Source organism: Oncorhynchus clarkii, chromosome 25 (genome assembly GCF_045791955.1).
Source record: "Oncorhynchus clarkii lewisi isolate Uvic-CL-2024 chromosome 25, UVic_Ocla_1.0, whole genome shotgun sequence".
Classification (NCBI taxonomy): Eukaryota; Metazoa; Chordata; class Actinopteri; order Salmoniformes; family Salmonidae; genus Oncorhynchus; species Oncorhynchus clarkii.
Window position 1 is genome coordinate 12419509 of NC_092171.1, and position 25143 is coordinate 12444651.

General features: G+C 41.1%; 1 protein-coding gene across 2 annotated transcripts in view; it reads left to right on the top strand.

Moving 5' to 3' along the window:
• The first annotated feature begins 6650 nt into the window (after nt 1-6650).
• Nucleotides 6651-25143, top strand: part of LOC139383984 (leukocyte receptor tyrosine kinase) — a 72160-nt gene continuing 53667 nt past the window's right edge. The window contains exons 1-2 of one of the 2 annotated variants that reach the window (XM_071128613.1): nt 6651-6683; nt 6805-6878. In XM_071128613.1, coding sequence (XP_070984714.1) covers nt 6824-6878 — 55 coding nt within the window. In that variant the 5' untranslated portion in view covers nt 6651-6683; nt 6805-6823. Of the gene's footprint in view, nt 6879-25143 lie in introns of both variants that reach the window. The other variant, XM_071128614.1, reaches the window with a different exon arrangement.

A 25143-nucleotide genomic window follows, 5' to 3' on the forward strand; every position in this document is an offset into this window, starting at 1 on the left:
GGCCGGATGGGAGCTGTTTGACTAAGGCGTCTGTCTACAGCCTCGTTCTCAGTCACGCGCTTTCACTTGAGAGGTAGCTCTAGTTCCATTGCTTTTCTACAGACAAAGGGAATTCTTTGGTTGGAACATTATTGAACTTTTATGATAAAAACATCCTAAAGATTGATTCTATACTTAGTTTGACAAGTTTCTTCGACCTGTAATATAACGTTTCGTCCGAATGGACCAGATCGCGCTTTTGGATTTGTTTACCAAATGCTCTAACAAAAGAAGCTATTGGACATAAATGATGGACATTATCGAACAAAACAATAATTTATTGTGGAACTGTGATTCCTGGGAGTGCATTCTGATGAAGATCATCAAAGGTAAGTGAATATTTATAATGCTATTTATGAATAATGTTGACTACCCAACATGGCGGATATTTTTCTGGCTGGTTTGGGCTCTGAGCGCCGTTCTCAGATTATGCTTTTTCCGTAAAGTTTTTTTGAAATATGACAGCATTAAGGAGAAGTGTATCTAAAGTTCCATGTATAATAGTTGTATTTTCATCAACATTTATTATGAGTATTTCTGTGAATTCATGTGGCTCTCTGCAATATCAATGCATGTTTTGGAACTACTGAACGTAACACTCCAATGTAAAATAAGATTTTTGGATATAAATATGAACTTTACAGAACAAAACATATATGTATTGTGTAACATGAAGTCCTATGAGTGTCATCTGATGAAGATCATCAAAGGTTAGTGATTAATTTGATCTCTGTTTGTGCTTTTTGTGACTCCTCTCTTTGGCTGGAGAAATGCCTGGGTTTTTCTGTGAGTTGGTGGTGACCTAACATAATCATTTGTTGAGCTTTCGCTGTAAAGCATTTTTTAAATCAGACACTGTGTCTGGATTAATGAGAATTGTATCTTTTAAATGGTGCCTAATACTTGTATGTTTGAGAAATTTGATTTATGAGATTTCTGTTGATTTGTATTTGGCGCCCTGCAATTTCACTGGTTGTTGGCGAGGGGTTCCGGTCCTAGACAGGTTAAACAGTTTAAAATCACATTAAATAATTTCACAAATAGTTTCATCTTTACTCATTCGTTTTATACAACAATTAGATGCAAGCCTCACAACTGAGACTCTTGTATAAACAGAGTTTTGGTATTGTCGCTGTATTGTCTCTCATGAGTTTCACAAACATTAAATGAAATGGACCGGTCATAGCTGGATTTTCCCCCATACCGTGTACACATTCTCCAAAACATGGACATTGTTCAGTTCTCAAGTTCTGTGATGTGGAAGAGGTTCCTTTGTTCTCCTGTGAAACTCACTCTCTCTATATTGTCTGGCCATGAGGAGAGAGACGCCTCTAGGAATTTATGACCTTCATAACAGAGCCTGGGTGTAGGGGGAAGAGAGAGAGGTGGTGAGAGAGGGAGAGGGGGATGGTGCAGAGAGAGGGTGATGGTACTCGCTATCCCCAAAGAGGGCCACGTCATGACACTCAATACTAATTGAGTGTATGTAAACTTCTGACCCACTGGGAATGTGATGAAAGAAAGAAAAGCTGAAATGAATGATTCTCTCAACTATTATTCTGACATTTCACATTCATAAAATAAAGTGGTGATCCTAATTGACCTAAGACAGGGAATTCTTACTAGGATTAAATGTCAGGAATTGTGAAAAACTGAGTTTAAATGTATTTGGCTAAGGTGTATGTAAACTTCCGACTTCAACTGTATGTCTATGGAAATGGTGAGGCCTACCAGCCTCCTAGGTTTTTTATTGAAGTCAATGTAGCCAGAGGATGACGGAAAGTAGCTGTCCTCCGGCTACACCACGGTGCTAATCCAGACAGTGCTGTTGAAGTTATTGTAGACCTTCATTGCAAACACTGTATTTTAACCAATTATTTGGTGACATATGAATATATTTAGTTCAGTTTTATCTAAAGAGGATAACTTTTTTTTACGTTTCACTATTTTTATTTTTATGAAATCCCCTCCCTCCTCTGAGGGGTCTCCACTGGTGTATATGTATATATGTATGCATATTTCTATGTATGTATATGAATGTGTATATGTATGCATGTTTCTATTTATATATGTGGGTATGTTTATTTATTTATGCTGCAGTAGTTTATGAGTTGGGGGGCTAGGGTCAGTCTTATATCTGGAGTATTTCTACTGTCTTATCCGGTGTCCTGTTTGAATTTTTGTATGCTCTCTCTAAATTCTCTTTCTTTCTTTCTTTCTTTCTTTCTCTCTCTCGGAGGACCTGAGCCCTAGGACCATGCCTCAGGACTACCTGGAATGATGACTCCTTGCTGTCCCCAGTCCACCTGGCCGTACTGCTGCTCCAGTTTCAACTGTTCTGCCTGAGGCTATGGAACCCTGACCTGTTCACCAGACGTGCTACCTGTCCCAGACCTGCTGTTTTCAACTCTCTAGAGACAGCAGGAGCGATAGAGGTGCTGACCTGTTGCACCCTCGACCACTACTGTGATTACTATTATTTGACCATGCTGGTCATTTATGAACATTTGAACATCTTGGCCATGTTCTGTTATTAGCTCCACCCGGCACAGCCAGAAGAGGACTGGCCACCCATCATAGCCTGGTTCCTCTCTAAGTTTCTTCCTAGGTTTTTGCCTTTCTAGGGAGTTTTTCATGGCCACCGTGCTTCTACATCTGCATTGCTTGCTGTTTGGGGTGTTAGGCTGGGTTTCTGTACAGCACTTTGAGATATCAGCTGATGTAAGAAGGGCTATATAAATCAATTTGATTCGATTTATGCATGTGTATATATATATATATATATATATATATATATATATATACTCCCCCCTCCAAAAAAAACAACATATAAATATATATATATTTACTCCCCCCCCCCCCCACCCCCCCCCAAAAAAAATATATAAATATATACAGTGCCTTGCAAAAGTATTCGGCTCCCTTGAACTTTGCGACCTTTTGCCACATTTCAGGCTTCAAACATAAAGATATAAAACTGTATTTTTTTGTGAAGAATCAACAACAAGTGGGACACAATCATGAAGTGGAAAGACATTTATTGGATATTTCAAACTTTTTTAACAAATCAAAAACTGAAAAATTGGGCGTGCAAAATTATTCAGCCCCTTTACTTTCAGTGCAGCAAACTCTCTCCAGAAGTTCAGTGAGGATCTCTGAATGATCCAATGTTGACCTAAATGACTAATGATGATAAATACAATCCACCTGTGTGTAATCAAGTCTCCGTATAAATGCACCTGCACTGTGATAGTCTCAGAGGTCCGTTAAAAGCGCAGAGAGCATCATGAAGAACAAGGAACACACCAGGCAGGTCCGAGATACTGTTGTGAAGAAGTTTAAAGCCGGATTTGGATACAAAAAGATTTCCCAAGCTTTAAACATCCCAAGGAGCACTATGCAAGCGATAATATTGAAATGGAAGGAGTATCAGACCACTGCAAATCTACCAAGACCTGGCCGTCCCTCTAAACTTTCAGCTCATACAAGGAGAAGACTGATCAGAGATGCAACCAAGAGGCCCATGATCACCCTGGATGAACTGCAGAGATCTACAGCTGAGGTGGGAGACTCTGTCCATAGGACAACAATCAGTCGTATATTGCACAAATCTGGCCTTTATGGAAGAGTGGGAAGAAGAAAGACATTTCTTAAAGATATCCATAAAAAGTGTTGTTTAAAGTTTGCCACCTGGGAGACATACCAAACATGTGCTCTGGTCAGATGAAACCAAAATTGAACTTTTTGGCAACAATGCAAAACGTTATGTTTGGCGTAAAAGCAACACAGCTGAACACACCATCCCCACTGTCAAACATGGTGGTGGCAGCATCATGGTTTGGGCCTGCTTTTCTTCAGCAGGGACAGGGAAGATGGTTAAAATTGATGGGAAGATGGATGGAGCCAAATACAGGACCATTCTGGAAGAAAACCTGATGGAGTCTGCAAAAGACCTGAGACTGGGACGGAGATTTGTCTTCCAACAAGACAATGATCCAAAACATAAAGCAAAATCTACAATGGAATGGTTCAAAAATAAACATATCCAGGTGTTAGAATGGCCAAGTCAAAGTCCAGACCTGAATCCAATCGAGAATCTGTGGAAAGAACTGAACACTGCTGTTCACAAATGCTCTCCATCCAACCTCACTGAGCTCGAGCTGTTTTGCAAGGAGGAATGGGAAAAAATGTCAGTCTCTCGATGTGGAAAACTGATAGAGACATACCCCAAGCGACTTACAGCTGTAATCGCAGCAAAAGGTGGCGCTACAAAGTATTAACTTAAGGGGGCTGAATAATTTTGCACGCCCAATTTTTCAGTTTTTGATTTGTTAAAAACGTTTGAAATATCCAATAAATGTCGTTCCACTTCATGATTGTGTCCCACTTGTTGTTGATTCTTCACAAAAAAATACAGTTTTATATCTTTATGTTTGAAGCCTGAAATGTGGCAAAAGGTCGCAAAGTTCAAGGGGGCCGAATACTTTTGCAAGGCACTGTATATTTACTCCCCAAAAACATGGGGGATTGGAAGTGAGGCCGACAATTACATTGATGGAAGCGACAATCTATCCGCAATATTAAAGCTGATCCACCCCCTAAAAAAACGGTGTAGTACCACAGTGGTGTGCAGAATGGCATCTCGGAATGCACAGCTCGTCGGTCCTTGTCACGGATGGGCTTTTGCAGCAGACAACCACACAGGGTTCCACTCCTATCAGCTAAAAACACAAAGTATCTCCAGTGGGCACACGATCACCAACAATGGACAATTGAGGTTCCTGTTGCGTCATGCTGATTGCAGTCAGGATTTGGTGAGGCAGAGTCCATGGCCCATCTTGCATGGTGTCAACGGTATGGTGGCGGTGGAGGCGGTGGTGTAATGGTGTGGGGAATGTTTTTCTTGGCACATGTTAGGTCCCTTCATAACAATTGAGCAAGGTTTCCATGCCCGAAGAATTCAGGCTGTTCTGTAGCCAAAGTGGGGTCCGACCCAGTACTACATGGGTTTACCTAATAAACTGGACACTGAGTGCATATATGCCTCAATTAAAAAATATATATATAGACCCTTAGCTTTTATTTGACACAAGATTTGACAAGCTTGTATGAACTTCCTTTTACAAACATATACAATAGATCAAAAGCACTGTGATGTGATTATTAATATACAATATATGCCCATTGCTTTAAAATAGTAATGCACCAACATCATTTGAAAAAATACAGATTAAGCATGCATCGTCTTTACCTCGACGTTACACTCAGACGCCCCTTATTAGCATTATGCTGAGATAGCTGTGGCCTTTGATCTTCACTGATCTTTGTAAACACATCAAAGGCAGGAAACCTCTATTAGCAGGTTATTACGAGGTGACAGGCGTAACCATATCCTGTATTAAAAACACATCAGACACGACACATGGACACTCAACATAGTCAAGTTCTATGTTACAAGAAGAGGAGCACTGGTGAATGAAAAGGAATTAAATATGATACAGTAAAGAAGAAGAATCCAATGGCATAATGGGTTCATGTAGAGGAATGGACTTTTGCACTTTGCAATAGAGACTTTTTCAGGTGTTCAGAAATGTGGGTTTGTGAGACCTAACAGATTACTTCCTATTTATTTGTCTCAAACCGAATCATAATTCGGATGTCTTTCAGTCCAAGAAGGGAAACAGTGAGTTCCTGTGCTTGTAACCTTTAATTTCATAACTAGTACCCACCTTTGGTAAAAATGTATAGTTACAGAGCCTCTCATGATTGAAAACTGCTCAATGAAGTACCCCAAATGCTACTACTCTAGGCTCATCACTGGTTCCTCTTGATACTACAACTGGAATTCAATCACGCAAGTACAGCTAGAAAGCTCTACTGTGGAAAAATCATATAGATTCTGTGAAACAGGCATTGTTTTTCTCTAGCTTTCTCTTGCTTTTCGTGCAAATCAACCTGGCCTCAGAGCATTTCGTATTATTATTGTGTGTAAATCTTGGAAGTTCCATTTAGTATGATATGTTTGTGGATGTCCATCAATAATTTCACATGATATGTTACAAATGACAATTCTTACTATATATTAAGAATTTGCAAAACATACTATATGTTAACTTGCTAATGTTAGCTAGGCTAGGTTTTCTGTTTTAGGGTTAAGTTTAGAAGTTAGGTTAAAGGGTTAATGTTAGGGTTAGGGTGAGCTAAAAGGATTAAGGTTAGGGGAAGGGTTAGCTAACATGCTAAGTAGTTGCTACTTTTTAGCCATTTTGCAAGTAGTTCAAAGTTGCTAATTACAATCATGCTAAAGATGAGATTCAAACTTGCAACCTTAGGGTTACCAAACTTTACATACCGTATCATACTAATTTAAGTATCCTAGATTTACATTTACTATGTTACGTCTATTGTATGAGACCAGGCTGTGCCAACAGTAAAACATGACCATACCAACCGCCATATGCACAAAGCTCTCTGCAAAGCAATAATATACAGCATGTACCAGGGCAGGCTTTAGGACCAAGTTTCTAAGTAAGCAGTGGTAACCCAAAGAGAAGGAGAAGGCATTCATTCGGGAGTGAGTTTGAGTTGGTTCACCAATTCAGACCGAAACGCTGCAGCATCAGCATCGCCACTATTACAGCAAGGTGAAGTAAAAACTACGCTCGCAAAAAGGCTGCACGTCCTTGGGACCTGGTGATCTAAAACTTGTTTTTGGTTGTTTATCATTTGTTAACATTAATAAATAAAAGTGGCAACTCTTTCCAGGATCCTTCCAAAAGGAGCCATGGATTGTATAAGAAGACACACTTTTATTAATATCGCTGTCAGCGTTTTGATAGGTAAGTAGACTATAGTAATTTATTTACAATTTCCTTAGCTATATTGCGGCACTGAGGAGTCAATTTCAGTAATGTTTTTTTTATTTTGAAATCTCTTTAGTTTGGTCTAGATACACAGGAATATACTTCATTCGAAGTTTCAGTATCAGTTCTCCTCACGGTCATGATATGTTCTTCTTCTATGATAGGCATATTAATCAATTCATTTTATTGTGAGATTAATACACATTCCTGACCGAATCATTAAGGTTAACATACTTTTAGAGTCATTTAGAGTCATTCTTGCACCTGGAAAATTCAGAACGACACATTTCCATTTGTTAGGAAAGGTTGTGGCAGTCAACTTGTTTACTCAACGGATTTCTCTAGAGGAATATTGCTATTAATGTGTGATCATAGGTTTTAGGAATAATCGCCTGAGATGGTCAGATAACCATTTTGCGACCTATTGTAGCTTCAGATCAACTGTGATTATTAACATTACTGCCATTGAATAATTCTTTGCTATTTGACATTGTGATTCTTGGCACCCTGAATATTTGGAATGGTGCTGAATTATTTGAAAACAATATTCACATGGATAGTCCATGTTGTCAATATTTCTTTGACTATGCCTCACTGCATTTCCTTAAAGAGTAAGCCTTCATTATCCTTACAGCCATATGCAAATTTTCGCAATCTTCATAATCCATAATGTCTCAATCAAAGAGTTCCTGAGGAACCTGCTTGAATATGTCTGTTTTAACTGTAGTTTACATTTCTGCATATGCTGTACCTGTATAAGCACACGACATTTACACACGCCATCCCACTGATTTCTGAGTAATTATGACTGCACTCCCAGACAAATTTATTACAAATAAAAAACTGAAATACCATTTTATTTTTTTATTTTATTTACTTAAAAGTAATTGTGGCAGTAGAAGCAAATGTGTTCCTAATGCTAAATCATGCATTAGGAGAACACAATTTGTGTTAAATAAATATGACAGGAAAACACTCATGTAAGATTCATGAAGCTCAAATGTAAGTTCAATATGAATAATTTATATAATGTTGTTTTGGCTTGGTTTTAAAACATGTTTTACTTGCATAAAACTCTCAACTTTTTAAATGGAACAATTATATGAAAAACTGTCTTAATCAACAAATTATAGTAGGTGGTTTTGCTCTCCTTTTATAGTGGCTTATTAATTCATGCTTAATGCAATCGCTCTTGCTATATATCACGGCAGAATATTCCTTAGATGAGGAACAGTGAAGTATTTGACATCAAATGTGTTAATTACATCAGAACAAATTAGTAACTACACTGTAATAAAGTGGTATCAGCGGAACCAGAACTATTTTCACAGACCTTTATTACTTGAAATAGTGCAGCTTCACAGATTCTATTATTTTGGTAGTCATCCATGTGCTCATTACAACTGAAAGCATGTCTTGTAGATGGGACCAATCACCATAGTGCATCCAATACATCTTATTGTAATATATTCATTTATTTCCCGAAAATGTATTTCTTGTGATGAACTTTTGGTTTAGTCAAATAGAGGCAGGGAATTCCAAGCATGTATATATTATTTTGATAACAGGTTTATAATTTAATCGGGTCTGAAAGCAACCAAAACAAATGCAGATTTGTAGTGTGCACATTTGTAGATAATCTAGTTTGCACGTTTGACTGTGCTGGCAGCTGCTACCATAGAACTACACAGATTTTCTCAATATTAAAACTTCAAATCACCAGCTTGCCCCTTATAATAAGAAGTTTACCTATCTTGAAATGTTGTCTGTCTTGACTATTTTCAACCTACAGTGGTATCTTAAAAATATCTTAAAATCAGGTTAAATATGTTCAATCTTTGACCTTGATGCAGTACCTTATAAGACAAAGGAGCTAATCGTGGACTACAGGAAAAGAAGGGCCAAGCATGCCCCCAAACACATCGACGGGGCTGTAGTGGAGCATGTCGAGAGTTTCGAGTGACTTGGTGTTCACATCACTAAGGACCTATCATGGTCCAAACACACCAAGACAGTTGTGATAAGGGCACGACAACACCCCCTCAGGTGTCTGAAAAGATTTGACATGGGACCTCAGATCCTCAAAAAGTTCTATAGCTGCACCATCGAGAGCATCCTGACTGGTTGCATCACCGCTTGGTATAGCAACTATTCAGGCATTCCGACCGCAAGGCACTACAGTGTCAGAGGAAGACCACAAATATTGTCAAAGACTCAAGCCACCCAAGTCATCAATCAATCAATCAAATGTATCATCAGCTGATGTCACAAAGGGCTGTACAGAAACCCAGCCTAAAACCCCAAACAGCAAGCAATGCAGATGTAGAAGCACATAGACTGTACTCTCTGCTACCACACGGCAGGCGGTACCAGAGCGCCAAGTCTGGGACCAAAAAGGCTCCTTAACAGATTCTACCACCAAGCCATAAAACTGCTGAACAGTTAATCAATAAAATGCAAATGAATTACTTAAAAATCATACAATATGATTTTCTGGATTTTTGTTTTAGATTCCGTCTCTCACAGTTGAAGTGTACCTATGATAAAAATGACAGACATGCTTTGTAAGTAGGAAAACCTGCAAAACCGGCAGTGTATCAAATACTTGTTCTCCCCACACCGTATAGTGCAATCGGAATGTATTCAGACCCCTTCACTTTTTCCACATTTTGTTATTAAAATATTTTTCCCTGATCAATCTACACACAATACCCCATAATGACAAAGCAAAAACAGGTTTAAAGAAATGTTAGCAAATTTATTTAAAACAAATCTGAAATACCTTATTTACTTAAGTATTCAGATCCTTTGCTACAAGACTCAAAATTGAGCTCAGGTGTATCCTGTTTCCATTTATCCTGTTTTTATTTTTAATTTCACCTTTATTTAACCAGGTAAGCTAGTTGAGAACAAGCTCTCATTTGCAACTGCGACCTGGCCAAGATTAAGCATAGCAATTCGACACATACAACAACAGAGGACACATGGAATGAACATACAGTCAATAATACAGTAGAAAAAAAGAAAACAAAGTCTATATACAGTGAGTTCCAATAAGGTCAACTAAGGGAGTTAAGTCAATAAATAGGCCATGGTGGCGAAGTAATTACATTATGGCAATTAAACACTGGAATGGTAGATGTGCAAAAGATGGATGTGCAAGTAGAGATACTATGGTGCAAAAGGAGCTAAATAAATACATACAGTATGGGAATGAGGTAGATAGATGGGCTGTATACAGATGGGCTATGAACAGGTGCAGTGATCTGTGAGCTGCTCTCACAGCTGGTTCTTAAAGCCAGTGAGGGAGATGGGAATCTCCAGCTTTTTGCAGTTCATTCCAGTCAGTGGCAGCAGAGAACTGGAAGGAAAGGCGACCAAAGGAGGAATTGGCTTTGGGGGTGACCAGTGAGATATACCTGCTGGAGCGTGTGCTACGAGTGGGTGCTGCTATGGTGACCAGCGAGCTGAGATAGGGCAGGGCTTTACCTAGCAGAGACTTGTAGATTGAAAGTCCCCAAGAACACAGTGGCCTCCACCATTCTTAAATGGAACCACCAATACTCTTCCTAGAGCTGGCTGCCTGGCCAAACTGAGCAATTGGGGGAGAATGGCCTTGGTCAGGGAGGTGACCAAAAACCCGATGGTTACTTTGACCAAGCTCCAGGGTTCCTCTGTGGAGATGGGAGAACCTTCCAGAAGGACAACCATCTCTGCAGCACCACCAATCAGGCCTTTATGGTAGAGTGGCCAGACGGAAGCCACTCCTCAGTAAAAGGCACATGACAGCTCGCTTGTAGTTTACCAAAAGGTACCCGAAAGGACTCACAGACCATGAGGAACAAGATTTTCTGGTCTGATGAAACCAAGATTGAACTATTTGGCCTGAATGCCAAGCGTCACGTCTGGAGGAAACCTGTCAACATCTTATGGTGAAGCATCAGCGGCAGGGACTGGGAGACTAGTCAGGTTTGAGAGAAAGATGAACGAAACAAAGTACAGAGAGATCCTTGATGAAAACCTGCTCCAGAGCGCTCAGGACCTCAGACTGGGGTGAAGGTTAATCTTCCAACAGGACAACAACCTTAAACACACAGCCAAGACAATGCAGGAGTGGCTTCGGGACAAGTCTCTGAATGTCCTTGAGTGGCCCAGCCAGAGCCCGGACTTGAACCCTATCTAACATCTCTGGAGAGACCTGAAAATAGCTGTGCAGCGACGCTCCCCATCCAACCTGACAGAGCTTGAGAGGATCCGCAGAGAAGAATGGTAGAAACTCCCAAAATACAATTGTGCCAAGCTTGTAGCATCATACCCAAGAAAACTTGAGGCTGTAATCACTGCCAAGGGTACTTCAGCAAAGTACTGAGTAAATGGTCTGAATACTTATAAATTTCAGTTTTATTTAATTAAAAACCTGTTTTTGCTTTGTTGTAATGAGGTATTGTATGTACATTGATGACAAAAAAATACAATTGAATCCATTTCAGAATAAGCCTGTAAAGTAACAGCATTTTGAAAAAGTCAAGGGGTCTCAATTCTTTCCAAATGCACTGTACTACACTGAAAGTGGTAATCGGTGCCGTTAAAAGATGAGGGAGGACAGAAAAAAAGTGTGAGCATGGTCTTATTTCTATTACAGCATATTTGATGACTGTCATTCATATTTCATGCACCCAGATCAATGTAACATTGAAAGGTTTAGGCTACTACATGATTCTAAAATTCTCCCTGTATCCATCCATGAGGTTGCTACAACCTAACCTCTGAATGAACATCTAAAAAGTAGGTGCACAGGTTGAGAGACATTTGAGTAATCAAGGTGACAAACATAGACACATTCAATACCACCTTGCACAATTTAGCTAAACTAGGGTTTAATCATTAGTCCAACAGTTGCAAACGAAAGCTTCTATTGGACAAATTCAGGTATGTTTATCCCTGTTTCTATCCATTTGCTTCTGTTTTAAGAAATATTTTTTCAACAGAATCAGCAGAATGAATACATCCCTGATCACACGCAAACACAGTTCACTTTCATAGCGGCTACATACAAACAGCTTTCCAAGCCAAACCTTCATATCATATCATCACACTAACCACTACACACAGTCTACATTGTTTCCACCATAATAGCTAACGTCAAGTCAACATAGCTAGTAGAACTAACACGTTAGTAAACCCGCTACAATCATGCAGTACAGTGTATAGTCAGCAAGCAGTTGAGCAGTTACACCGGTGGGCACCGGTGGCAATAAATTCATAAAACCAAAAGCTTACCTTGACTTGGAAGAGTTCCAGTGCTGGATAGCCATAGCCAGCTAGGTAACATAGCATCCCTCTCTGTTTGAGCCGGGTCTTTGAGTATGCTAAACTAGCTAGCTGCATTCGCTAGCTAAGTAAGTGAAAGTGAAAAAATATGAAATATAGCTAGCTCACTCTCTCTTGTTTCTCCTTAATTTTTGAAGAAATTGTTCAAAACTGTTCAACTATTGTCTTTTCTCTCTTTTTGAGTCAATTATTCTCCACATTTTAAGCACTGCAGTGCTAGCTGTACTGTATGCTTTCAAAACAATATTCATTGTCTGATCCTTGGATTGGGTGAACAACGTCAGTTCATGCGGCAAGAGCTCTGATAGGTTGGAGGAGGTCCTCTGGAAGTCGTCATAATTACTGTGTAAGTCTATGGAATGGGGGGCCTCCTAGGTTTTGTGTTGAAATCAATGTACCCAGAGGAGGATGGAAACTAGCTGTCCTCCAGCTACACCATGGTGCTACCCTACAGAGTGCTGTGATGTTGAGACTACTGTAAACCTTCATTGCAATTTAGTATAGTTTTATCAAAAAATGATATTTTTTTACGTTTCACAATTTTTATTTTTAAATTCTCCACACACACACACACACACACACACAAACACACACACACACACACACACACACACACACACACACACACACACACACACACACACACACACACACACACACACACACACACACACACACACACATTCACTATTCTTCACCCTCTTCACATACACTGCTGCTAGTCTGTTTATTATCTATGCATAGTCACACCACCACCTACATGTACATACACTACATTAGCAAAAGTCAAGGATTGGTAGGATAGTCAGTTTGGCAGCATGAGTGAAGGATGATTTGTTGCGAAATAGGAAACCGATTCTAGATGTAATTTTGGATTGGAGATGCTTAATGTGAGTCTGGAAGGAGAGTTTAGGTATTTGTAGTTGTCCACATATTCTAAGTCAGAACCGTCCAGAGTAGTGATGCTAGACGGGTGGGCGGGTGCAGGCAGCGATCGGTTGAAGAGCATGCATTAAGTTTTGCGTGCATTTAAGAGCAGTTGGAGGCCACGGAAGGAGTGTTGTATGGCATTGAAGCTTGTCTGGAGGTTTGTTAACACAGTGTCCAAAGAAGGGCCAGAAGTACACAGAATGGTGTCGTCTGCGTAGAGGTGGATCAGAGAGTCGCCAGCAGCAAGAGCGACATGATTGATGTATACAGAGAAGAGAGTCGGCCTGAGAATTGAACCCTGTGGCAGCCCCATAGAGACTTTGACACACTGAACTCTATCTGAGAAGTAGTTGGTGAACCAGGCGAGGCAGTCATTTGAGAAACCAAGGCTGTTGAGTCTGCCGATAAGAATGTGGGGATTGACAGAGTCGAAGCCTTGGCCAGGTCAATGAATACGGCTGCACAGTATTGTCTTTTTACTATGGCGGCTATGATATCATTTAGGACCTTGAGCATAGCTGAGGTGCACCCATGACCAGATCAGAAATCAGATTGCATAGTGGAGAAGGTACGGTGGGATTCTAAATGGTCGGTGATCTGTTTGTTCACTTTGCTTTCGGAGACCTTAGAAAGGCAGGGTAGAATAGATATAGGTCTGTAGCAGTTTGGGTCTAGTGTCTCCCCCTTTGAAGAGGGGATGACCGCGGCAGCTTTCCAATCTTTAGGGATCTCAGAAAGAGAGGTTGAACAGGCTAGTAATAGGGGTTGCAACAATTGCGGCGGATAATGTTAGAAAGAGAGGGTCCAGATTTTGCAGCTCTTTCAGAACATCAGCTATCTGGATTTGGGTAAAGGAGAAATGGGGGAGGCTTGGGCAAGTTGCTGTGGGGGGTGCATGGCTGTTGACCAGGGTAGGGGTAGCCAGGTGGAAAGCATGGTCAGCCTTAGAAAAATGGTTATTGAAATTCTCAATTATTGTGGATTTATCGGTGGTGACAGTGTTTCCTATCCTCAGTGCAGTGGACAGCTGGGAGGAGGTGCTCTTATTCTCCATGGACTTTACAGTGTCCCAGAACTTTTGGGAGTTTGTGTTACAGGATGCAAATTTCTGTTTCAAAAAGCTAGCCACAGGATCGACTATTCGATGCTAATGCAGTACGCCACAGGATGTTTTTGTGCTGGTCAAGGGCAGTCAGGTCTGGAGTGAACCAAGGGCTGTATCTGTTCTTAGATCTACATTTTTTAAATGGGGCATCCTTATTTAAGATGGTGAGGAAAGCACTTTTAATTAATAACCAGGCATCCTCTACTGACGGAATGAGGTCAATATCCTTCTAGGATACCCATGCCAGGTCGATTAGAAAGGCCTGCTCACTGAAGTGTTTTAGGGAGCTTTTGACAGTGATGGGGGTTGGTCATTTGACCGCGGACCCATTACGGACGCAGGCATTGAGGCAGTGATCGCTGAGATCCTGGTAGAGGTGTATTTAGAGGGCAAGTTGGTCAGGATGATATCTATGAGGGTGCCCTTGTTTACGGATTTAGGGTGGTACCTGATAGGTTCCATGATAATTTGTGTGAGATTGAGGGCATCTTAGATTGTAGGTTGGCCAGGGTTTTCACCATATTCCAGTTTAGGTCACCTCACAGTGCAAACTCTTAATTCACATATGGTGTCTAGGGCACAGCTGGGGGCTGAGGGGGGTCTATAACAAGCGGAAACAGTGAGAGACTTATTTCTGGAAAGGTGGATTTTTAAAAGTAGAAGCTCGAACTGTTTGGGCACAGACCTGGATAGCATGACAGAACTCTGCAGGCTATCTCTGCAGTAGATTGCAACTCCACCCCATTTGACAGTTCTATCTTGGTGGAAAATGTTGTAGTTGGGGATGGAAATTTCAGAATTTTTGGTGGCCTTCCTAAGCCAGGATTCAGACACAGCTAGGACATCAGGGTTGGCAGAGAGTGCTAAAGAAGTGAATAAAACAATCTTAAGGAGGAGGCTTCTGATGTTAACATGCATGAAACCAAGGCTTTTATGGTTACAGAAGTCAACAAATGATAGCGCCTGGGGAATAGGAGTAAAACTAGGAGCTACAGGGCCTGGGTTAACCTCTACATCACCAGAGGAACAGAGGAGGAGTAGGATAAGGGTGCGGTTAAAGGCTATAAGAACTGGTCGTGAAGTGAGTTGGGTACAGAGAATAAAAGGAGCAGATTTCTGGGCGTGGTAGAATAGATTCAAGGCATAATGTACAGACAAGAGTATGGTAAAATGTGAGCACAGTGGAGGTAAACCTAGGCGTTGAGTGACGATGAGAGAGGTTTCATCTCTTGAGGGACAAGTTAAACCAGGTGAGTTCTCCGCATGTGTGTGGGGTGGGATGAAAGAGCTATCCAAGGCATTTTGAGCGGGACTAAAGGCTCTACAGTGAAAAAACAGTAAAACTAGCCAAGACAGCAGTAGACAAGGCATATTAACATTAGAGAGATGCATAAAGCAATCACAGGTGTTGATCAGGAGAGCTAAGACAACAACGGGTAAATGTCGATTAATGCGCAGAATGGGTCAGTTAGGTACATACAGGACCTGAGTTTGAGGCTGGGGCCGACAGGTAAACAAAATGAGGTACCATGTTATTGAAACAGTCCAGGGGGCATCAGCTGTGTAGCTGAGTGATCACAGGGTCAAAAGAGCAGCAATAGGTGAGTCAAGGTGCTGATCGGTAGTCACTATTACGCTAGGCGAGCAGGGGACACAGCGTTCAGAAAAGCTAGCGGGTCGAGGCTAGTAGCTGGTTCTTCGGCGACATCGTAACAGAATAGCCTGTTGAGACCACATCGGGCAATCACGTCGGCAGTCCAGTCGTGATGGATCGGCGAGGCTCCATGCCATCTCCTGATGGAAGTTCCAGTTATAAGAAATAGAAATACAGATCCGTACCACGTTGGGTGAGGCGGGTTGCAGGAAAGTATATTTAGTTCATAGATAGAATGTGAGATTAAGATATATACAAAAAATACCGGCTATTTACACAGGAAAAGACAAAAGACAAAGACAGAGACAGATACACATACACACGTCCTACCTACTGCACCGACATCTTGGGAAAAATTAGGTCAGGGCACTGTGCAGGCCAGTCAAGTTCTTCCACATGTTTTAGACAAACCAATTTCTGTATGGATCTTGCTTTTTACATGGGGGCATTGTCATTCTGAAATAGCAAAGGGCCTTCCCCAAACTGTTGCCACACAGTTGGAAGCACAGAATGTCATTGTATGCTGTCGTGTTAAGATGTCCCTTCACTGGAACTAAAGGGCCTAGACCAAACAATGAAAAACAACCCCAGACCATTATTCCTCCTCCAACAAACTTTACAGTTGGCACTATGCATTGGGGCAAGGTAGCGTTCTCCTGGCATCTGCCAAACCCAGATTCGTCCGTCGGACTGCCAGATGGTGAAGTGTGTTTCATCACTCCAGAGAACGTGTTTCCACTGCTCCAGAGTCCAATGGCGGTGAGTTTTACACCACTCGAGCTGATGCTTGGCATTGCACATGGTAATCTTAGGCTTGTGTGCGACTGCTCGGCCATGGAAACCGATTTCTTGAAGCTCCTGACAAACACTTATTGTGCTGGCGTTGCTTCCAGAGGCAGTTTGGAACTCAAGCTACTCGCTTCGGCACTCGGCGGTCAGGTTCTTTGAGCTTGTGTGGTGTATATCTCTTTGCCACTGAGCCGTTGTTGCTCCTAGATGTTTCCACTTCACAGTAACAGCACGAGTGTGGCTGAAGTGGCCAAATTCACTAATTTGAAGGTGTGTCCACATACTTTTGTATATATAATGTATTACCTCAATTACCTCAACTAACCCGTACGCTTGCACATTGACTCGGTACCGGTATCCATTGTATATAGCCTCGTTATTGTTCATTTATTGTGTTTCTGTTTTTACTTTAGTTTATTGAGCAAATCTTTCTTACTTGCTCTGCATTGTTGGTTAAGTGCTCGTAAGTACGCATTTCACGGTAAGGTCTATTTGGATTGGTTTTACAAAGCAAGAGACATTAAAAGTGAAGCCATGCTTCTCTACTGATTTTATGTATTATTTCCTGGCATTGCTTAGATAGCTCACCAATGGCATTGGTTTTCTGGTGCATAGTTGATTCGCTGCCCTTATTATCCACATAACTGATTAGATAACCTATCCAATGGTCATCACAGTAAAATCACAAAAAACACATATTCCGTAAGGGAAAACAGGACACAGTACTCACTCTGAATTAGCAAATATTGGTATCATTTTCACCGCTGTGGCACAGTCAATTAGTTCTTATTCTAGCGTACTAATGAAAATAGCCCCTCTACAACTTAGTCTGCAGAACATGTTTGAGCATTTGTTGTTCTGCAAGATGACGGAAATGTTTTCCTGTAAATGCCAGTTAACTATTACCAGAATTATGCCTCTTTGTCTAAGTCTAAATAGGCCTGTGCATTGTTTGGGTTTGACTTTTGCTTTTAGTATGATTGAAGAAGCAACTGCGAAAAGTAAGGAAGGAATCGAAACCTGATTTGAGGTTACTTTATGAAAATATAATTGATTCATCAAAATAACCATGTACGACTCAGAGACACTCTCATTGGAATCATTGAGCTATACTGTAGGGCTTTTTGTTCACTGTAGACTTTTCAATAACCAAGGCGAGAAAGGAGGCTTAACTTAATTTGTGTTTTAATAAGAAGAACCGCAATTAACGTCTGTCCCCCCCCCCCTCCAGTAATGCTTAGTATTCTGTCTAGGTGAAATTAACACCAACAGCAGACAGCAAAGGGAATATCTCTATATGTTGTCTTTGAAATCTACTGTCCTTACTTGCTGAAGCTTCACATTTATTTAAATGACTTGTACTCTAACTTAATTTGATTGTTTTGAATTGATATACAAGCTGAATGAATTCAATGCAAGTGCCAGTTACCTTTTTCTTGAAGCAGATCCAATCCATAAAATAATAAACTCATGTTGATGTGACGTCTAGCAGGCATGTTACATGAGTAGAGTGGTACATTGGTTACGCATTTCCTACACGACATGTCTACTGGGGAAAATTGTCTTTATACTATACCACTCAGAGGAGTGTCCCACACTACTGTGTGGGACAAAGTGGCTACAAAGTGGCTTGGGAAAGAGAGTACTGAAGCTAGATCACTCTCTTTACACTACAAAACTATGTGTTGTGGAACTAGTATGTGTCGTCAAACTAGTGTAGTGTAAAGAGGATCTTCTATAGAAGAGCTGTTCAGGCCATTGTGAAAACCTGTCTGTGCTGTCATAGCTGATTCAATATGCTAACTTTATGCTATGGTAATATAGTTAACATTAGGTTGGAGACTGGATTTTGGGGAATGTTGGACTTGGCAAGAATATATAGAGTGCATTGAGAAAGTATTCAGACCCCTTGACTGGGTCTTCCAAATGGACAATGACCCCAAGCATACTTCCAAAGTTGTGGCAAAATGGCTTAACGACAAGGTACAGTATTGGAGTGTCCATCACAAAGCCCTGACCTCAATCCTATAGAACATTTGTGGGCAGAACTGAAAAAGTGTGTGCGAGCCAGGAGGCCTACAAATCTGACTCAGTTACACCAGCTCTGTCAGGAGGAATGGGCCAAAATTCACCCAACTTATTGTGGGAAGCTTTTGGAAGGCTACCTGAAACATTAGACCCAAGTTAAACAATTTCAAGGCAATGCTACCAAATACCAATTGAGTGTATGTAAACTTCGGACCCACTGGGAATGTGATGAAAGAAATAAAAACCGAAATATATAATTCTCTCTACTATTAGTCTGACATTTCACATTCTTAAAATAGTGGTGATCCTAACTGACATAAAACAGGGAATTTTTACTCTGATTAAATGTCAGGAATTGTGAAAAACGGAGTTTAAATTTATTTGGCTAAGGTATATGTAAACCTCCGACTTCAACTGTACATAAGTATTCAGAGCCTTTACTCAGTACTTTGTTGAAGCACCTTTGGCAGCGATTACAGACTTTAGTTTTTTTGCTAATGCCTCAAGCTTAGCACACATGTATTTGGGGTGTTTCTCCCATTCTTCTCTGCAGATCCTCTCAAGCTCTGTCAGGTTGGATGGGTAGCGACACTGAACAGCTATTTTCAGGTGTCTCGAGATGGATTCAAGTCTGGGCTCACTCTGGCTGGTCACTCGAGGACATTCAGAGACTTGTCCCGAAGCCACTCTTGCGATGTCTTGGCTGTGTGCTTAGGGTTGTTGGCCTGTTGGAAGATGAACCTTCGCCCCCGTCTAAGGTCCTGAGCGCTTTGGAGCAGGTTTCCATCAAGGATCTCTCTGTACTTTGTTTCGTTCATCTTTCTCTCAAACCTGACTAGTCTCCCAGTCCCTGCTGCAGAAAAACAACCCCACAGCATGATGCTGCTACCCCCATGCTTCACCATAAGATGTTGCCAGGTTTCCTCCAGACGTGACGCTTGGCATTCAGGCCAAATAGTTCAATCTTGGTTTCATCAGACCAGAGAATCTTGTTCCTCATGGTCTGTGAGTCCTTTCGGTACCTTTTGGCAACCTCCAAGCGAGCTGTCATGTGCCTTTTTCTGGTACCCTTCACCAGATATGTGCCTCGACAAAATCCTGACTCGGAGTGCTGTGGAAAATTCCTTTGACCTTATTGCTTGGTTTTTGCTCTGACATGCACTGTCAACTGTGGGAAATTGTATAGAGACAGGTGTGTTCCTTTCCAAATAATGTACAATCATTGAATTTCCTACAGGTGGACTCCAATCAAGTTGTAGAAACACTTCAAGGACGATCAATGGAAACAGGATGCACCTTATCTCATAGAAAAGTGTCTGATTAGTTTTGTAAATAAGGTATTCCTATTCTTAATTTGTAATACATTTGCAAAAATGTATAAAAACCTGGATTTGCTTTGTCACCATGGGGTATTGTGTTTAGATTGATGTGGATTTAAAAATGTTTTAATTAATTTTAGAATAAGTCTGTAACGTAACAAAATGTGTTCAAGGGTCAAGGGGTATGAATATTTTTCAATTACGCTGTGCTCTATAACCTCCAATACTTTGATTCTCACTTGAATCTGTTTATTATGATGCCATATTAATAGTTTTATTTTTTACTGAATGAATCGTCAATGTAATTGAACAGATGGGCTGTTCATTTAAGTAAGCAGCTAATTGTGAATCCTGTCTCAATTAGCAATTAACGCGGTGTGTGAATATATTTGAATAAAGAGGAAGAGTACGAAAACTCTTTAAAGACTCAAGGACATTTTAGAAAACACAATAATATACTGCAGATGGTGCCTTTGATGCAAATCATTTTGTAGCTTGTTGCTCCTAAAGCTCAATTAGTGGGAAATAATGAGTGATGGCATATTCAGACATGTTCGAATTCTTAAGTAGTGAATGACAACGTTTTACTATCTGATGTGCTTTACATCTGCTAAACACATGGCCCAATATTTTTTTTCTTAACTAGGCAAGTCAGTTAGGAACAAAATCTTATTTATTTTACAATGACTGCCTACCCCAGCCAAACCCTCCACTAACCCGGACGACACTGGGCCAATTGTGCGCCGCCCTATGGGACTCCCGAACATGGCCAGTTGTGATACAGCCTGGGAACGAACCAGGGTCTGTAGTGCCTTAGACTGCTGTGCCACTCAGGAGGCCCGCTATATAACATCTTGTTGGCCAGAAGTAAGAAAGCAATAACAAGACACTAGCTATCACCTCAGATACCAACCATCCAGGACTAGACCAACATAACCAACGAAATCCAAGATATGGAACAAATAACAGCTAAAATCCAATTGAAACCTGACCCCTTTGTAAATACCTGGACCTACTGGACATCATTTTTAAACCAAAAAACAACAGAACACTTCTAAATAACAGACCAAAATAACTAGACAATAGAAGAACGAAAGACAAAACAGGAAGAAGGATAATTCACCAGAGTGAAGATGATGGAAATGTATTTTTCTTAAACAAATATGTATTAAAGTTGTATTAAATTGTATTTTATTAAATAAAGTAGTGCTCCCAATAGGTAAGCATCTGATTTAGTGTACAAAACTGTCCATGGCATGCTTCTGCTCCTTCATAAGCCAGTGATGAGCCATTTCCAGGTGGATAATCAAAACCAGGCTGTGAAAATGTATTTACCCCTTTTAGATATTATTCTAAATGATAAAGACTTTCAACATGTTTTCAGTTAAACAATCCCTAAATGTATGTTAAGTGAATGATTGAAGCAGTTAGATTGCAGGCCTCCCTGAATGGAGTACAGACTGACACGTCTATTAAATGATGACCTTCTGTACCGTAGATTGCATGACTCACTATGGAATTGTTGATTTTAATGCAGAATTTAAAGGTTCTCACCATTTCTAACCAGATGATGCCATCTACAGTGTATATATACAAAAGTATCTGGACAACCCTTCAAATTAGTCGATTTGGTTATTTCAGCCCCACCCGTTGCTGACAGGTGTATAATATCGAGCACACAGCCATGCAATCACCATAGACAAATATTGGCAGTAGGATGGCCTTACTGAAGAGATCAGTGACTTTCAATATGGCACCGTCATAGGATGCCACCTTTCCAAGAAGTCAGTTTGTAAAATGTCTGCCCTGCTAGAGCTGCTTTGGTCAACTGTAAGTGCTGTTATTGTGAAGTGGAAACGTCTAGGAGTGACAACAGCATAGCCACGAAGTGGTAAGACACACAAGCTTAAAGAATGGGACCGCTGAGTGCTGAAGCGATGTCCTCGGTTGCAACACTCTACCGAGTTCCAAACTGAGTCTGGAAGCAACATCAGAACAAGAACTGTTCGTCGGGAGCTTCATGAAATGGGTTTCTATGGCCGAGCAGCCGCACACAAGCCTAAGATCACCATGCGCAATGCGAAGTGTCGGCTAGAGTGGTGTAAAGCTCGCCGCCATTGGACACTGGAGTAGTGGAAACGCGTTCGCTGGAGTGATGAATCACGCTTCACGACTGTTGAAGGAAGAGGACCAAGGTGCAGCGTGGTAAGCGTACATTTTCTCTCTATTTGGAAAATGACGCCGAACAAAACAATAAACACTACAAAAACAAACCGTGAAGCTAAAGGCTCTGTGCCCTAAACAAAGTCAACTTCCCACAACCACAGGTGGGAAAAAGGGCAGCCTAAATATGGTTCTCAATCAGAGACAACGATAGACAGCTGTCCCTGATTGAGAACCCTACCTGGCCAAAACATAGAACTACACAACATAGAACATAGAATACCCACCCCAAATTAAGGCCCTGACCAAACCAAAATAGAAACATAAAAAGGATCTCTAAGGTCTGGGCGTGACAGCTACTTGCCCCAATGCATAGTGTCAACTGTAAAGTTTGGTGGAGGACAAATTATGGTCTGGAGCTTTTTTTTATGGTTCAGGCTTGGCCCTTTAGTTCCAGTGTAGGGAAATCTTAATGCTACAGCATACAATGACATTGTAGACGATTCTGTGCTTCCCTACCTGGCTAAAACATAGAACTACACAACATAGAACATAGAATACCCACCCCAACTCACGCCCTGACCAAACCAAAATAGAGACATAAAAATTATCTGGAGCTTTTTTTCATGGTTCGGGCTTGGCCCTTTAGTTCCAGTGAAGGGAAATCTTAATGCTACAGCATACAATTACATTGTAGACGATTCTGTGGTTTATCGACATCTGTGTGAAAGAATGTTACTGGCCTGCACAAAGCCCTGACCTCAACCCCATCAAACACCTTCGGGATGAATTGGAACGCCGACTGCAAGCCAGGCCTAATCGCCCAACCTCACTAATGCTCTTGTGGCTGAATGGAAGCAAGTCCCCACAGCAATGTTCCAACATCTATTGGGAAGCCTTCCCAGAAGAGTGGAGACTGTTATAGCAGCAAAGGGGGACCAACTCCATATTAATGCCCATGATTTTGGAATGAGATGTTCGACGAGCAGGTGTCCACATACCTTTGGTCATATAATATAATTTGACCAACATTATGCATAGTCTCGGATATCCCCGAACTTGGAGCAGCGTAAACCTATAGGCAACGGCACAAAGTCTGGGGAGAATGTCAGCTTTTCTCTGATATTCAGCAAATAATTCTGGGGAGACTCCTCAACTCTCTCAAGAAGTCACGAGTTTGGGTAGGCGGGTCTGTAAATACAGGTGGGAATTGTGCTCATGTTTAGCTAAGGTAACAAGCGAATACGGCAGTGGTGCTGCAGTGACCCATTTCCGACTCGTCCTCACACCCAAACTTATTCCCGAATTTGTCCAGATGTGTTTTTATCAATCTTGAATCTCTGATGTATGTCATCATAGCATATAGATTTCAATGTGTTAATGGGAAAGCGAGGTTGTGGTGGTTGTGATGGCTCATATTTCCTTCCTGTCCCTCCTGAACAAAGTCCTCTAAAAATGGCCAATTTCCACTGACTAGGGCAAGAACTGAAGATTATATAAAACCTCACTTTACAATGTATTAATGGGAAAGCGAGGTTGTGATGAGGTGAGTGGATGGATGGGGGATAGAGAGGATGTGTGTGTGTGTGTGGGGGGGGGGGGGGGGGGGGGCAGAATGTCTGGATGATGTGGGCTTTTAGTGTAAATGGAAGGACAGGGGTCTGAGGTCTGAGGAACCCCTGAATCTAATTCAAGCCTAGCTGCAAGCAATTAAATTATAAATTGAATTATGGTGTAATTTTTGGGAAATGCCAAAAGCCTGATTCACTGCATATGAATAGGTCCTTAGAAGTGGGGAGGGAGAAGACCAGCATTTTGCTCCAACAACAGACCCTGTATTTTGTTATGGTCTTGCGGTGCGGTAGCCATGTTTTTCCTAGTGGTCAAATAGTCTCTCTGGGTAGAAAAGGATGAGACAAGTTGCAGCACAGACCCTGTCCCCAGTTGTGTTTAGTTTGAAAAACAAAGAGGAACTTATTACAGCTGGAGGCCTGGATATTTCCATCCTGTCTGTGGTCTGTCCAGAGCTAGGGTTCCCCCTGAACAAACGCCTTTGGAAATTGCCAATTTTCACTAGCATGAAACACTGTCGTGGTATTTTGGCTGGCTGATTAACAGAGAGCAGATTCTGCTGAGTTTTACCTCTGGGCTCTTGAGGATATCTGTAATCACAAGAGCCCAGTCTCCTGTGTACTTGATTTTCTGCAGAACCGTTCTCCTCGATGTGTCAGTGGCGTGCGTCAGAGTTCTGGTGGACAGCCCCATACGATATGTCTGGAATGAGCAAGAAAATAAAACCTAAAACACAATTTCCTGTGGTGGGTCATGACCATGTTTTGGAATTCAATGTTCTGTTGTCATAGGTTTGGTTCTCTATGTCTAAAAACATGCTCTAACTTCCTATTAATAGGGCTTGAATTCTTCAGATTGACATCTTCCTCGTCTTTTAGAACAATGAGTTTCAGCAAATATGTTTTTGGTTGACTCCAGAGCTCCTTAAGTCTGTAACCACAGTAAATCTAGTACCAGTCACAGACTAACAGAGTAGACCTAATTAACATAGGCTGACAAGTTAAGTTGCTGGATTTTGTCAGTCTCCCTGCTGTAGTGGAATAAATGAAAAGGGCAATATTCCTCCCTGAATGGATACCAGTCAGGAAGAGCCATATTAACCTGTTTTCATTCCACTAATGTACAGTATAGTGTTTGAAGGAAGTTGACTGCAGGACATAATCCCTTGTTATATTTGATCATTATTACCTCTATACAGGGTAAGGAACAGAACTGCTTCATCTCAGCTCTATTTAATATGACAGGAATGCAAAAGCCTTCAGTTAATGAGGAAAACATTCCTGTTGACAGGCTTGGTGAAGAGCGCGGTGCGGTTTCACTGTCCTGGAACCTAATGAATGTCAAGCACTT